Raw genomic sequence first — 12213 nt, 5'->3', positions numbered from 1 at the left:
AACAATGCCCTGTGATGAGGTAGAACACTAAATAAACATGCATTTGAAAATCTGTCATTATCTTTTTGGAATGGATGATACAAAGATGTGTTTTCAAAAACTTAAAACAGTGTGAAAGAAATCTTTTCTTTCTTGTCCTCCAGTTCCTCAATTCCTCTCCTCACAGGTGAAAAGGGAACTTCCTACACCTCTACAGCTCACTGTCTACATCAATAAGACTTTGCTATTCCATTGTCTTTATTAACTAACTGTACTCTGGCCCAGGCATAGAAATGGATGGCTCAGTCCCACTGGTGTGGCTCAGTGGTTGAGCTTCCACCAATGAACCAGGAGCTCAGGATTTGATTCCCCATCAGGGCACATGCCTGGGTTGTGGGCTCCATCCCCTGTAGTGGGTGTGCAGGAGGCAGCGGATCAATGCTTCTCTCACCATAGATGTTTCTATCTCTCCTTTCCTTTCTGAAATCAATAAAAATCTATTTAAAACAAAAAAAATTAATAAATGGATTGTTCATTATAGGAACTCCCTGAAAGACCTGTCAACACTTCCAATAGAAAGAAAGCATCCACAGTTTGTGCCCTAAGACTTTGTTTTCACAATCCTACAATATTGTATCACGACCCCAATCTAATCCTTATCAAGCCCTCACTTTCCTTTTTGTTCAATCCCCCCGCCAAACCAGCCCTCACTTCCAAAGAATGCCCTTAGCCCAAACTGCAAATTCTCAATAAAATCCGACCTCGCCTTCCCCCCTTCCTCATACACTACCAAACTCCCTCTCCGAGGTCTCTCTCGGCTTTGTCTCATCCACGGGTTGGGTTGATAATTTTGGGGAGAGCCGGCATTCGACATAAGCAGCCTCTGTGACCAAGTGTTTTGTCTGTGTTTTCAGCGAGGACGTGACACGTGCACTTCACACTGAGAAAAAGACTTCGCAGCCATGAGACCCTGGTTCTCACACTCGCTCCCGGGCAGGTGGAGGCCCAGGCGGGAAGGTTGGAGAAGAGCGCACCTAGGGACCCGGGGGAGGCATCGGAGCGCCCCGGGGCCCCTCCTCTCCGCGCCTGGGTGTGTGTGTGGGTGGGTGGGCTGCCCCGGGCGGGGCCCAGGCCTGGGGGTGTAGGTGCCTCTGTATCAATCAGCTCAGACCCCGGTCGTCCCCACCGCCGGGACCGCGCTGCGGCTCACGCTCAGCCCCAGTCGAGGGAGCGCGCAGGGTCCGGGTCGGGGAGGGGAAGGGAGTGGACGGGACGATCCGGGCCGGGCCGGGGCGGGGCCAGCGCCTGGGCGGGTCTTAATATACAGCCCGCGCCGCGGGGTAGCTCACAGCGCGGACACCGGAGCCCAGAACCCGGCGAGTAGCACCCGGTCCACCCGTCCGCGCCGCCCCCGCCGCCGCCGGTGAGTGCGGGCCGCCCCTGCGGCGCTGGGAGGATGCGCGCCCCGCTCCCGCGGCTTCCCTTCCCCCAACCCGGCTGCCCGCTGCGCGCCGTCTCCGCCCCGCGTGCCCAGGCGTCCCCTGCGGGTGCGGGTCCCCGCGGCGCCGAGCCCCTGAATCCCAGGGCGGAGAGGCGACCGCGGGCTCGCCCCGCAGGTGACCTAGGGGCACCGCCCGGAGCCGCAGTGACCCGCCCGGCGGCGCGCTCCTCACTCCCCTGACTTCTCCTTCCCGCGCAGGCCGCTGTCTGGAGCCCCAGCCTCGCCACCATGAGAATCCCGCGGGCGTGCCTGCTCCTCTGTGCTCTGGTCGTGAGCTACTGCGAAGTAAGCGGCTTCCCTGCTTGGACTCCTGGCGGTGGGAGGGGGCTTGCGGGACCCCCGCGAACAGCGCCAGGGGAAGGCAGGGGCTGGTAGGGAGCTCCCCCCCGCCCCCCATCCCATCCACAGCAGGGCCAGACCCTCCGGGGAAAGAGGGCAGGTGTGGCCCAGGGGGCCTGGAGAACCAGGGGAGCTCGCACTTGCAGGCTAGAGAGGAAGAAGCCTTTGGAACGGCCCCAGCCTGTGCCACCTGATCTGGGAAGCTTGCTTGAGTCAATCCACTTCTCTTCTCTGGAAACCTATGATCGATCTTCCATTTGAGGGCTAGTTAGATATGACCAGGGTGAGGAGAGAGGGAGCTGTAGGGAAGGATGAGTTTTGGGATTGGGGCCAGTTTATCCACACCCTGAGGCCCCAGGGGTGTGGGACCTTTGGTGACCTTTTCCCCTCCCCCTGTCTTTTCCAGGACAGCCATGATGTTCATGCAGAATCTGGTGCATGTGAGTATCCATCCCTTGCACAATATCTGGCTGCACAAATACATCTTGGAGAAGCCTCAGGAGACAGCCCTTCCCTGTCCCTGGTGCAGGGCTGGCTCCCCCCTTACCTCCTCCCATGCTCCTTGCTTACCCACCCCCACCTTTGTGATTTTCAGCAAACTGTGGCTGTCTGAATGGAGGCACATGTGTGTCCTACAAGTACTTCTCCAACATTCATCGATGCAACTGCCCAAAGAAATTCCAGGGGGAGCACTGTGAGATAGGTATGGAGATCCTTACTCTGGGAGGAGGGGGCACAAGAGATTTGGGGGCAGGGAGAGATGAGTAGGATGCAAGAGCAGGCAGGGGGTAGGAGGTGGGGGTGGAGTGGGGGGCCTCATCCCTATGCAATGTGATAGACACATTGCATCCTACCAGCACACCTCCCAGGATGACCTCTGACCCTAACTGACCTAGTGATAGACAGCTGCTCCCTCAGCATTGGGAGGGCAGAGTCAAACACGTAAACACACATTGTCCTGTAAGCTGTGGCTGCACATATGTGAAGTGGGATGGAAGGAGACTTTCTAGTGTCTTCTATCAGGCCTGAAGTCACTGAGGCCTGGCATGATCTCTAAAATGCCTGTCTGAACCTCCTTCTCTTTCTGATATCCTCTCATCCTCACATCCTTCCATAGATACGTCGGCAACTTGCTACCGGGGAAATGGTCATTCTTACCGAGGGAAAGCCAACACCGACTTCATGGGCCGGCCTTGCCTGGCCTGGAACTCTGCCAATGTCCTTCTGAAAACGTACCATGCCCTCAGACCTGATGCCCTCCAGCTGGGCCTGGGGAAACACAGTTACTGCAGGTGAGGTGGGGGCAGCAAGGACCTTCCCCGTGGCCTCACAGAAGCCCTTATGAACACGCCCTGGTGCTTCCAGAGTGCTGGCCATAACATGAGAATAGCAAGGCCTCTGGCTGCGTCTTTCTTGGAGGGGAGGATGCAGGAAAGACATTATGTTGAAATGACACCCCTCTCCCGTCTGTGTTGCCAGGAACCCAGACAACCAGAGAAAGCCCTGGTGCTATGTGCAGGTTGGCCTGAAGCAGCATATCCAAGAGTGCATGGTGAACGACTGCTCTTTAAGTGAGTGAAAGTGTCACCAACCTGTTTATGATAGTGGGTGAAAGGGGACGCATTCATGTGCCCTCTGATTCCATCACAGGAGGGATGAGGATGGAGGCCTGCCTGGCCCCCCAAAGCTGGGAGGTCAGAGGATGAGGAGGGGGACACTTTATCCTACCCATCTTCCCAAGACACCCCTCTCTTTCTCCTCCAGGAAGAAATCCTCCTGCCAAAGCAGAGTTTCAGTGTGGTCAGAAGGCTCTGAGGCCCCGCTTTAAGATTGTCGGGGGAGAATTCACCAGCATTGAGAACCAGCCTTGGTTTGCAGCCATCTATAGGAAGCACCGCGGAGGTTCTGTCACCTACGTATGCGGGGGCAGCCTCATCAGTCCCTGCTGGGTGGTCAGCGCCACACACTGCTTCATGTACGTCCCTCTGTCTCTTCTCCCTGGCCCTCCTGCCATACCCCAAACACATCCCTTTCTCCTTCCCGGCAAAGGGTTTCACTCCAATTCTACCCTCTCAGCCCTTTCATGTGGCTCAGAGCCTTGGGGACAAGTCATGCTCCAAGGTCACTGTGGTGGGGAGGGCTTGGAAGTGACAGCTCCTCCTTTCCCACAGTAATTACCAAAAGAAGCAGGACTACATTGTCTATCTGGGTCGGTCAAAGCTTAACTCCAATACACCGGGGGAGATGAAGTTCCAGGTGCAAACGCTCATCTTGCATGAGGACTACAGCGCTGACACTCTTGCTCACCACAATGATATAGGTGAGTGGAAAACCCTCATCTGCTATCATGAGGATGACCCAGAGAGGAGGGGTTCAAAAAGAGACTCACGTGGGAGGTGGAGGTTGAAGGGGAACCTGAAGACCCCACTTTACACAACAAAGGGAGCAGTGGGGAAGGGTTAGGGGCCTCCCCTGTAGAGTCCCTGAATTTCCCAACAGGTAGCCCTCCCTGGGTGGCAGTGGCCCTGTGGGCAGTGGCTTAGGCTGGGATACTCCTTCCTTTGCTGGAGGCAGACTCTGTCCCAGGATAGAGAACGCAGGCAGAGCATTGGGCTGAATTTCAGCCCAGCTACCTCAGTCAGGGCTTTTTGTAGGGAAAAAAACCTCTCATACAGCTGTGTGCAGGAGCCCTGGCTGCCCACGCCTTTGTCAGTGGCTGGAACAAAGTCCATGAGGCATGGGACAAGGGAAACTTGCTTCATCCTACCAGCACACCTCCCAGGATGACCTCTGACCCTAACTCACCTAGGGATAGACAGCAGAGATGGTGACCTCCTGACCAGCTGGTGATCTTTCCCCTCTGACCTCTTCCCCCTTCCCCCAGCCTTGCTGAAGATCATTTCCGACTCGGGCCAGTGTGCACAGCCATCCCGGTCCATACAGACGATCTGCCTGCCCCCAATGTATGGAGATGCTCGTTTTGGCACAAGCTGTGAGATCGCTGGCTTTGGAAAGGAGAATACCTGTAAGTGACCTTTGGGGCTGGCTGGGGGGTCCTGGGGGAGTGTTGTCACCTGGAAGTGAGCTCCACTTGATGAAGGGAGGACTGTGGAGATAGAGAAGGAGCATTGGGAGGTAGCAGATGGGTCCAGAGATGGAGTGGGGATCATTGTTTAGGGAATGGTGAACCGTAAAGGTAAATAAGTGGAGGGTGAGGGGCTATAACTGGGGTAAAAGCTCAGATTTGGGTGGGAAAAGAATAGGGGCTTTCCCTGGTAGGAATACTTTTTGGTCCCCTCTCTGGCAGAGAGTCCCAGTAGAAGGGCTGGGCAGACACATCGTAACGTAAACTTCTCCACGTTTCTTCCATCTAGCCGACTATCTCTATCCAGAGCAGCTGAAAATGACTTATGTGGAACTGATTTCCCATCGGCAGTGTCAGCAGCCCCACTACTATGGCTCTGAAGTCACCACCAAAATGCTGTGTGCCGCTGACCCGGAGTGGAAGTCAGATTCTTGCCAGGTGAGAGTTCTAAGCATTTCCCTCCATTATCCCCAGATCTCTCCAGGGCTCCTGAGCCTCTCCAGCCAAAGCCCCAAGAAGCCAGAATCAGGAGCTCAAGTTTTAGGTTTAAACCAATTCTTATGTTTTTACCAAACACTTGTCAGCCGGTCTCTGTGCTAGGCACTTCAGATGCGGGGAGAGAGGAGGACTAAGAAGAAACAATGGAAAATAACAGAGCTCAGTGTCCAAAGTGTGGTGTTAATTATAAATGATCAGATGTTTAGGAGAGGGAGCTGAGTGCCAATTAGATGGTCACGGAGGGGAGGCTGTAAAGAGAATGTGGCTCAACAGGGACTTGAGGAGGCAGAGGGAAGGCTGGAGAGCATGTCAGTTGCAAGATGCAAAAATGAGAGTGAGCACAGCATATTCCAGGATGGGAGAGAGATGGGGTCTGGGAATGTAGGTGGAATAGTGGCAGATAATAGGGCTTTGAAAGCCAACCAGAGGATTTTGAACTTGATGTGGTAGGAAATGGGGAGTCACTAAGGACTTTGACTTTGGAAAACTCTCCCTTCTCTCTTGGGTGAGATTGGGTAGTAGGATCCGACGGCCCCCTTCCTAACTTCTTCCAGGGCTCACTGTTTGTGTTCTTGGCTTAACAGGGAGACTCAGGGGGGCCCCTGGTCTGCCCCATCGAAGACCGCCTGATTCTGACTGGGATTGTGAGCTGGGGCCGTGAATGTGCCATGAAGGACAAGCCGGGTGTCTACACGAGGGTCTCACGCTACCTGTCTTGGATCCGCACTAACACCGGGGAAGAGAATGGCCTAGCCCTCTGAATGGCCTAGCCCTCTGGGGGCCCCAGGGAGCCACGGGAGGAGAGGAGCATCACCCACTCCCACGCTGACCGTCATTTTTGCAGTAGCTCCACCTGCACCAGCCACATATAAGGAAGGGACTGAGGAAGAGAGGCTCTGCAGAGATGGTTTTGCTTGTGCTGCCCACCAGGGTGAGCAACAATGGCTTTATCCTCAGATTCAGGACTGGGTGCTGGATGCCCAGATCCCCTCTGGCCAGGATGGAGGGGTGGTCCTGATCCAGGATGGTACTGACCAGTAGTTTGTTTTTTTCTGGAGATAAAAATGACATCTTCTATGCTTGGGAAGGAGAGGTAGCTCCCCCAACAGAGGACGTTCATGAGGCCTATTATTGGGAAATGAATCATTTCCCCATTAGGAAGTGCAACAGAACTGAGGTCTCTTGAGGGAGCTTGGCCAATGTGGGAACAGTGGTTTGGGGAGCAGGGACATTAATAACTTGAGGGTAGGGCTCTGACATTCCATGAATGTATCAGGAAATATTATATATGCATGTGTATATTTGCACACTTGTGCTCAGGCTGTGAGGAGTCAGAATGAGTAAGAGCTGGTGTTCCTGTGTCTAACTATAAGTCTAGATATTTCCCTAAACTGTATGGACTATGATGCCACATAGAATGACCTGTCAGGAGAGGTCACTCCTGGGGCCTCTTGGGTCTCCCATGTGATGATGCCTATGAATGTATCATTCTGGGCATGGCTCGTGACCAGCATTAAAATTTCAGTTTCACTATCACATAAATGTCCCTTTCTTGGACAGTTATCCCTTCTGACCTTTCAGCCAAATGCATCCAATCCTCACTGAGTGGGGTGAGGACCACTCCTGTACACTGAATATTTAATTATATTCTGCTATTTTTATTTATATCTATTTTTATAATTTTGAATAAAGATGATTAATAAAATGTGATTTTTCTAAAGACTTTTGTTCTTCCCTGGTGTTGGTATGGGAGGGAGTAGGGGAGCATAAAAAGCAGAAAATGACCTTGGTGGCATGTACACCAGAGTTTCTTTTGGGGCTGCATCTCTGGAGTTAATGGGGCGTTGGGAAGTAGCTAGGAGAGTTCTAGGTTAGGCCCTCCACAGCACATAGGCACAAAAGGAGTTGTAAGCCAGGGACCCACAGTTTGGTCCATGGTGTGCAGGCTGGGTATCAACCCCCAATGCCCTCCTTAGCCTGATGCTTTTGCGCAGTGCACATCTTGTATAACTGTGCGTGGTGATCCTCTTTAGTATTAGTCTCACCATATTCTCTTCACTCTGTCCCCAACAACCCCAGGGCTGACCTCAACCAAGCAGAACACCTGTCTGAGTGAAAATTATTGATCCAAAACCCAGCTTAGCTTGAGTCTGTTGGCATTCAGGGAACAGAAAACATAACTGCCCATTAACTGTGTGGGGCTAGTGCTGAGTTTTCTCAATATGTTAATGGAGCTCATGACCTGCCATTGCTATTCTTACGATCAGGGGCTCAGAGTCTGACACTGGTTGGTATCCTAATGGAGGTGAGCATATGTTTTGAACCAAACATCAGCTTTTAAAGAACTAGAGTATAGAAGGCAGGCTGGGAGACAGGGTTGGAAGCCCAAATACTGGAGCTTCCAAGCGATGTTAATGGGTTTGGCAGTGTTTCTCACCTGAGAGCCTTTTAAAAAATATGCGTGCCTATATTCCACCCGCAGAGATTGTGATGCAGGTCAGGGCTGGTGCCAGGCTCTGTGGGTTTGAAGAGCTCAGGTGTTTCCGATAAGCACCCTGAGTGAATATCTTTCGGGGACAATTGGCCAGATTATGTGACGTGCCCAGTAAATTCAAGATGTGGCCAGCATGTGTTCTCTGCACAAACAGTCAGTTTTCTGCGTGGGGTTTGGGGGTGCCAGGTCTCCTGGGCTCCCTAGGGCCCCGGGAGGGCAAGGACCCAGAGTATTCAGCTTTTTGTTTTTGCTTTTGGAAAGCTGGCTGATACCTTGGTTGCTTTGGGGGTGGAGGGTGCTCAGGAGCTCTTGGTGGGGCGGCGCTTCCTCCTCACCTTCACGGGCTTCTGGCTGCACAGCGGGCGGCCGGCCCTGCGCATGGCGGCCCTGGGCCCATCCGGGCGGTACTTGTTCCTGTGGATCAGGTGCCCGGCCCTGCGTTCTTGTTGATGGTGGTCCGCATGTAGCAGGTGGCTGGCTTTCACTACCCGATTCTCCACTTCCTGGTGACCGCCACACCTCTGCCGTGGGCCGCAGGCTCCACGCCCACTGTCTTGCGGTGAATCACACTGTTGTAGCGAAAGGAGTTGTGGGCCTTCAGATTATTGGGTTCGGTGCTGTACGTCTGCTTGTTCCTCTTGATCAGGAAGCTGACTGACCATCCACTGCAGGTGGAAGGAAAGCGCCCAAATAGTCTTTAATCCCCATAATCTAGCACGTTGTCTCATTCAGTATGATGTAGTGGTTTCAGAACATGGATTTTTGGAGTCCGGTGGCCAGGACTAGAATCCTGGCTCTAACACTAGCTGTGTGATTTAGGAAAGAATCTTAACCTCTCTGTGCCTCTGTTTCCTCATCTTAAAAGAGGTAATACTATCTACCTCCTGGGATTATTATAAGGATTCATGAGCTCATAAATCTCTCAGCATAATCCTGGCACCTAGCAAAGGCACAGAAACGGTGGCTATTACCACAAAGCCACGTAAGTTCTTGTGGAATTGAATGGACCCCACTCCCCTCTACCACCCTGGATTGCATTGGTGTGTTTTGTGTGAGCTGAAACTTGCTAGGAAAGGAAAGGCGTGCTGTGAAGCGAAGGGGCCCAGCCCAGACTGAGTTGCTGCTCAACCTCTGCATTCCCCCCAGGGGCCAAGAAGATCCTGTTCCAACATGAGCAGCTCTAGCATCAGGGCTCACAGACACTGAAAACAGGAAGTGTGAGCTCCACTGGTTGCATTGAGCAATGACACTGCCAACTCTCTTCAGACCGTTTCCCAGCCGCCACCCCGACCCCCCGCCAGCTGCTGCCTCTTCCCTGAGTTGTGGACGTCACTCAGGGCTGGCAGACAGCGACTCCTCCACAACCAGTTTCGTGGCTCCCGACACGGCCCTGCCCCTCACTGTAGGGACTGCCTTCTTCCAGTGCTCACCCTGGACACTGTATTAAGTTCTTCACATATTATCTGGTTTAACCCTCACAAAAACCATAGAAGGGAGGTGTTATCATTGGCCCCGTTTTACAGTAGAGAAAATGGAGGCACAGAGAGGTTGAGTGACTTGCTCAAGGCAATGCAGCTGGCAAGTGGCAGAGCCAGGCAGCTGTCTGCAGAGTGCCCAAGCAAGCACGGTGACATCTGACCTGTCAGCAGGGCCCAACTGAGGAAAGGAGAGCGGCCCTCCTTCCGAGGTCCCTCCTTCAAGGATGCTGGGGGTCCAGGGTAAGTGTATCAGGATTTCACCCGCTTACCTAGATTATAGTCCTTTCCTCTTAAAGGAGACCACACGGAGCCACCAGTTTCAAAGGAAAACCGCCTTCTCGAGCTAACCTCAGCCTTTTTTGTTGAAACCTGATTTCATTGAAGTGGTTTCCGTTTTCACCAGAACTCCTCCTTCTGAAATGTTCTGTAGACCATTCCTTTATCAGGACTCAACTTGATTTCCACTTATACTCTGCGTTCCTCAAACCAACCCCCCACAGCAACCACATCCCTGCACGCACCCCTCCAAACTCATCCCCAGTGTGTCCACCTTCTTCCCTAGCAGAAAACATTTGAGCCTTCCCTTTGAATCAGACACAGCGAGAGCTATTTTTAAAATAACAGTATTATTTTTTAAATTTAAAAACAAAATAATTTAAAAACTCCCCAACAAACAGTATTTGCCCTGGCTGGTGTGGCTCAGTTGGTTGGGCGTCGTCCCCTGCACCAAAAGATTGCTGGTTCAATTCCTGGTCAGGGCACATGGTGGGGGTGTGGGCTCAATCCCAAGTAGGGGGCGTGCAGGAGGCAGGCTATTGATAGTTCACTTTCACATGGATGTTTCTCTCTCTCTCCCTCTCCTTACTCTCTCTCTAAAAATTCAATTAAAAATCATAAAAAAACCCACAGTATTATTGAGATATAATACACTTACCAAAAAACTTACCCATTTAATGTATACAACTCAAGATTTTTAGCATATTCAGAGTTCTGCAACACTCACCACAGTCAATTTTAGAACATTTTCATCATCTCAAAAAACAAACAAATAAACCCCTTAGCAGTAATTCTCTTGTTCTCCTCAATCTCATCGGCCCCTAATCTACTTTATGTCTCTATAGGTTTTCCTATTCTGGACATTTCATACACAGAGACTCATAGAATATGTGGTCTTTTGTGACAGACTTCTTTTACTTCCCATGATGTTTTTCACTTTCATCCATGTTGTAGCATGTGTCAGTACAGTTGCTGAGTTTTAAGGAGCACATTGGGAGGAAAGATAACCTAGCCCCCTTCTGACCCTGCAGTCCCTTTGACCCTTTTCAACAAATCTTAAAAAAAGTTTAAGTACCTAGATATCAGGTACTCTTAGATGCTGGAATACAAAAATGAGTGGGACATAGTCCTGGTTCTCAAGGAGCTCACAACTTTGTGAAGGAGACAGAACCATGACCACAATTCAGTCTGATAAATGTTATAATAAAAGTACGTATCCCTGATTGAATAGCTCAGTTGGTCGCCTCGAGCGGGATTGTGGGTTTAATCGTTGGTCAGGGCACATACAAGAATCAACTAATGTAAGTGGAACAACAAATCAATGTTTCTTTCTCCTTTTCTCCCTTCTTCTCTCTTAAAAAAAGAAAAGAAAGTATCATCTTTGTGGGAGCCAGATATAAGTTGGTCCTTGCACCTGTAGGGGCTAGCAAGGCTGGCACCCTACCCGCACAGATTTCCCAGGCCTGTTTGGATGGCAACTAATCAGTATAAGGAGAGCAGCCCCTGCCTACAGAGCTTCCCCAGGGTTTGTTTATATGACTGCTATCAGTGGGATAAGAGCTACTTTCATGGCTTACCAAGAAATATGTATCCAACTAGTGAGATTTATTGTAACAAGAGACCTGTCCTTCAACTTATCCTTCCAGTAGTGATTTTAGAGAAACAAAGAGTGTTTTCCTTGTGAGTGATTCCCTGCTTAGTGTCTCATGTATAAAAAGCACTGTATTACTAATAAAAGTCGCCAGAGCTCTCCGAGAGTTCTTGGACCTCCTGACCCCGCTGTTGTTTCTCTTGCTTTTGTTTCTCTTATTCTTTCTATTTCTCAATTCCCACCTCCCTACCTCAGCCCGGTTCAATCGTCAGGCTGGACCTGACACATCTTGGCCGGGGTGGCTCAGCTGGTTAAGCATAGTCCCATGCACCATGAGGTCACTGACCTCTTTCCCGGGTTGTGGCCTTGATCCCCAGAAGGAGCACACAGGAGGCAGATGCCCTAGCCGGTTTGGCTCAGTAGATAGAGCAGCAGCATGCAGACTAAAGGGTTCCAGGTTCCATTCCGGTCAAGGGTTGTGGGGGTCCCCAGTAGGGGGCATGTAGGAGGCAGCTGATCAATGATGATTCTCATCATTGATGTTTCTATCTCTCTCTCCCTCTCCTTCCTCTCTGAAATCAATAAAAATATATTTAAAATAAATGAATAAAATGGTTATACTATATAAACAATAAAAATCAATACAAACATATTTGGGGGGGGGGGAAGTATGTATAAAGTGCATGGAATGATGATGAGAAAGCAAATAATTTTGCCTTGGGAAGTCAAGGAGGATTTTACAGAGGAGGTGATATTTTACCTTGGTCTTCAAAGATTCAAAGAAATTTGCCAAATAAGAAGAAAGGCATTCTAGGCATAAGGCAGATCATGAAGATGTGAAAACGCAAGGAGTTCACAAGAAATGATGAATAAATTGCTGTGGTAGATAAAAGAGTTTGGGGGAAATGAGCAAGCAGAGAGTGTGCATGTGTGTGTGTGGGGGGGGGGCGGGGAAGGGGAGAGGGGAGATTC

At 51.1% G+C, this 12213-nt stretch overlaps 1 protein-coding gene and 1 pseudogene across 2 annotated transcripts; one reads left to right on the top strand and one right to left on the bottom strand.

The window, feature by feature from the left end:
• The first annotated feature begins 1312 nt into the window (after window positions 1–1312).
• On the top strand, window positions 1313–7106 carry PLAU (plasminogen activator, urokinase). Its single transcript, XM_079794056.1, has 11 exons — window positions 1313–1402; window positions 1679–1765; window positions 2226–2259; window positions 2415–2522; window positions 2937–3111; window positions 3299–3390; window positions 3584–3794; window positions 3991–4139; window positions 4704–4844; window positions 5194–5342; window positions 5987–7106. The coding sequence occupies exons 2-11, from the start codon at window positions 1709–1711 to the stop codon at window positions 6161–6163; spliced, it is 1293 nt and encodes a 430-aa protein (XP_079650182.1). The 5' UTR covers window positions 1313–1402; window positions 1679–1708; the 3' UTR covers window positions 6164–7106.
• A 1089-nt stretch (window positions 7107–8195) lies between these two features.
• LOC307112522 (large ribosomal subunit protein eL28-like) lies at window positions 8196–8624 on the bottom strand (annotated as a pseudogene). The gene has a single exon. The product of its transcript is annotated as a large ribosomal subunit protein eL28-like (transcript).
• Between the last annotated feature and the right edge of the window lie 3589 nt (window positions 8625–12213).

This window comes from Cnephaeus nilssonii (genome assembly GCF_951640355.1).
Source record: "Cnephaeus nilssonii genome assembly, chromosome: 16".
Lineage (NCBI taxonomy): Eukaryota > Metazoa > Chordata > Mammalia > Chiroptera > Vespertilionidae > Cnephaeus > Cnephaeus nilssonii.
The sequence above is the reverse complement of the archived record's forward strand: the minus strand, read 5'-3'. Positions and strand labels throughout refer to the sequence as shown.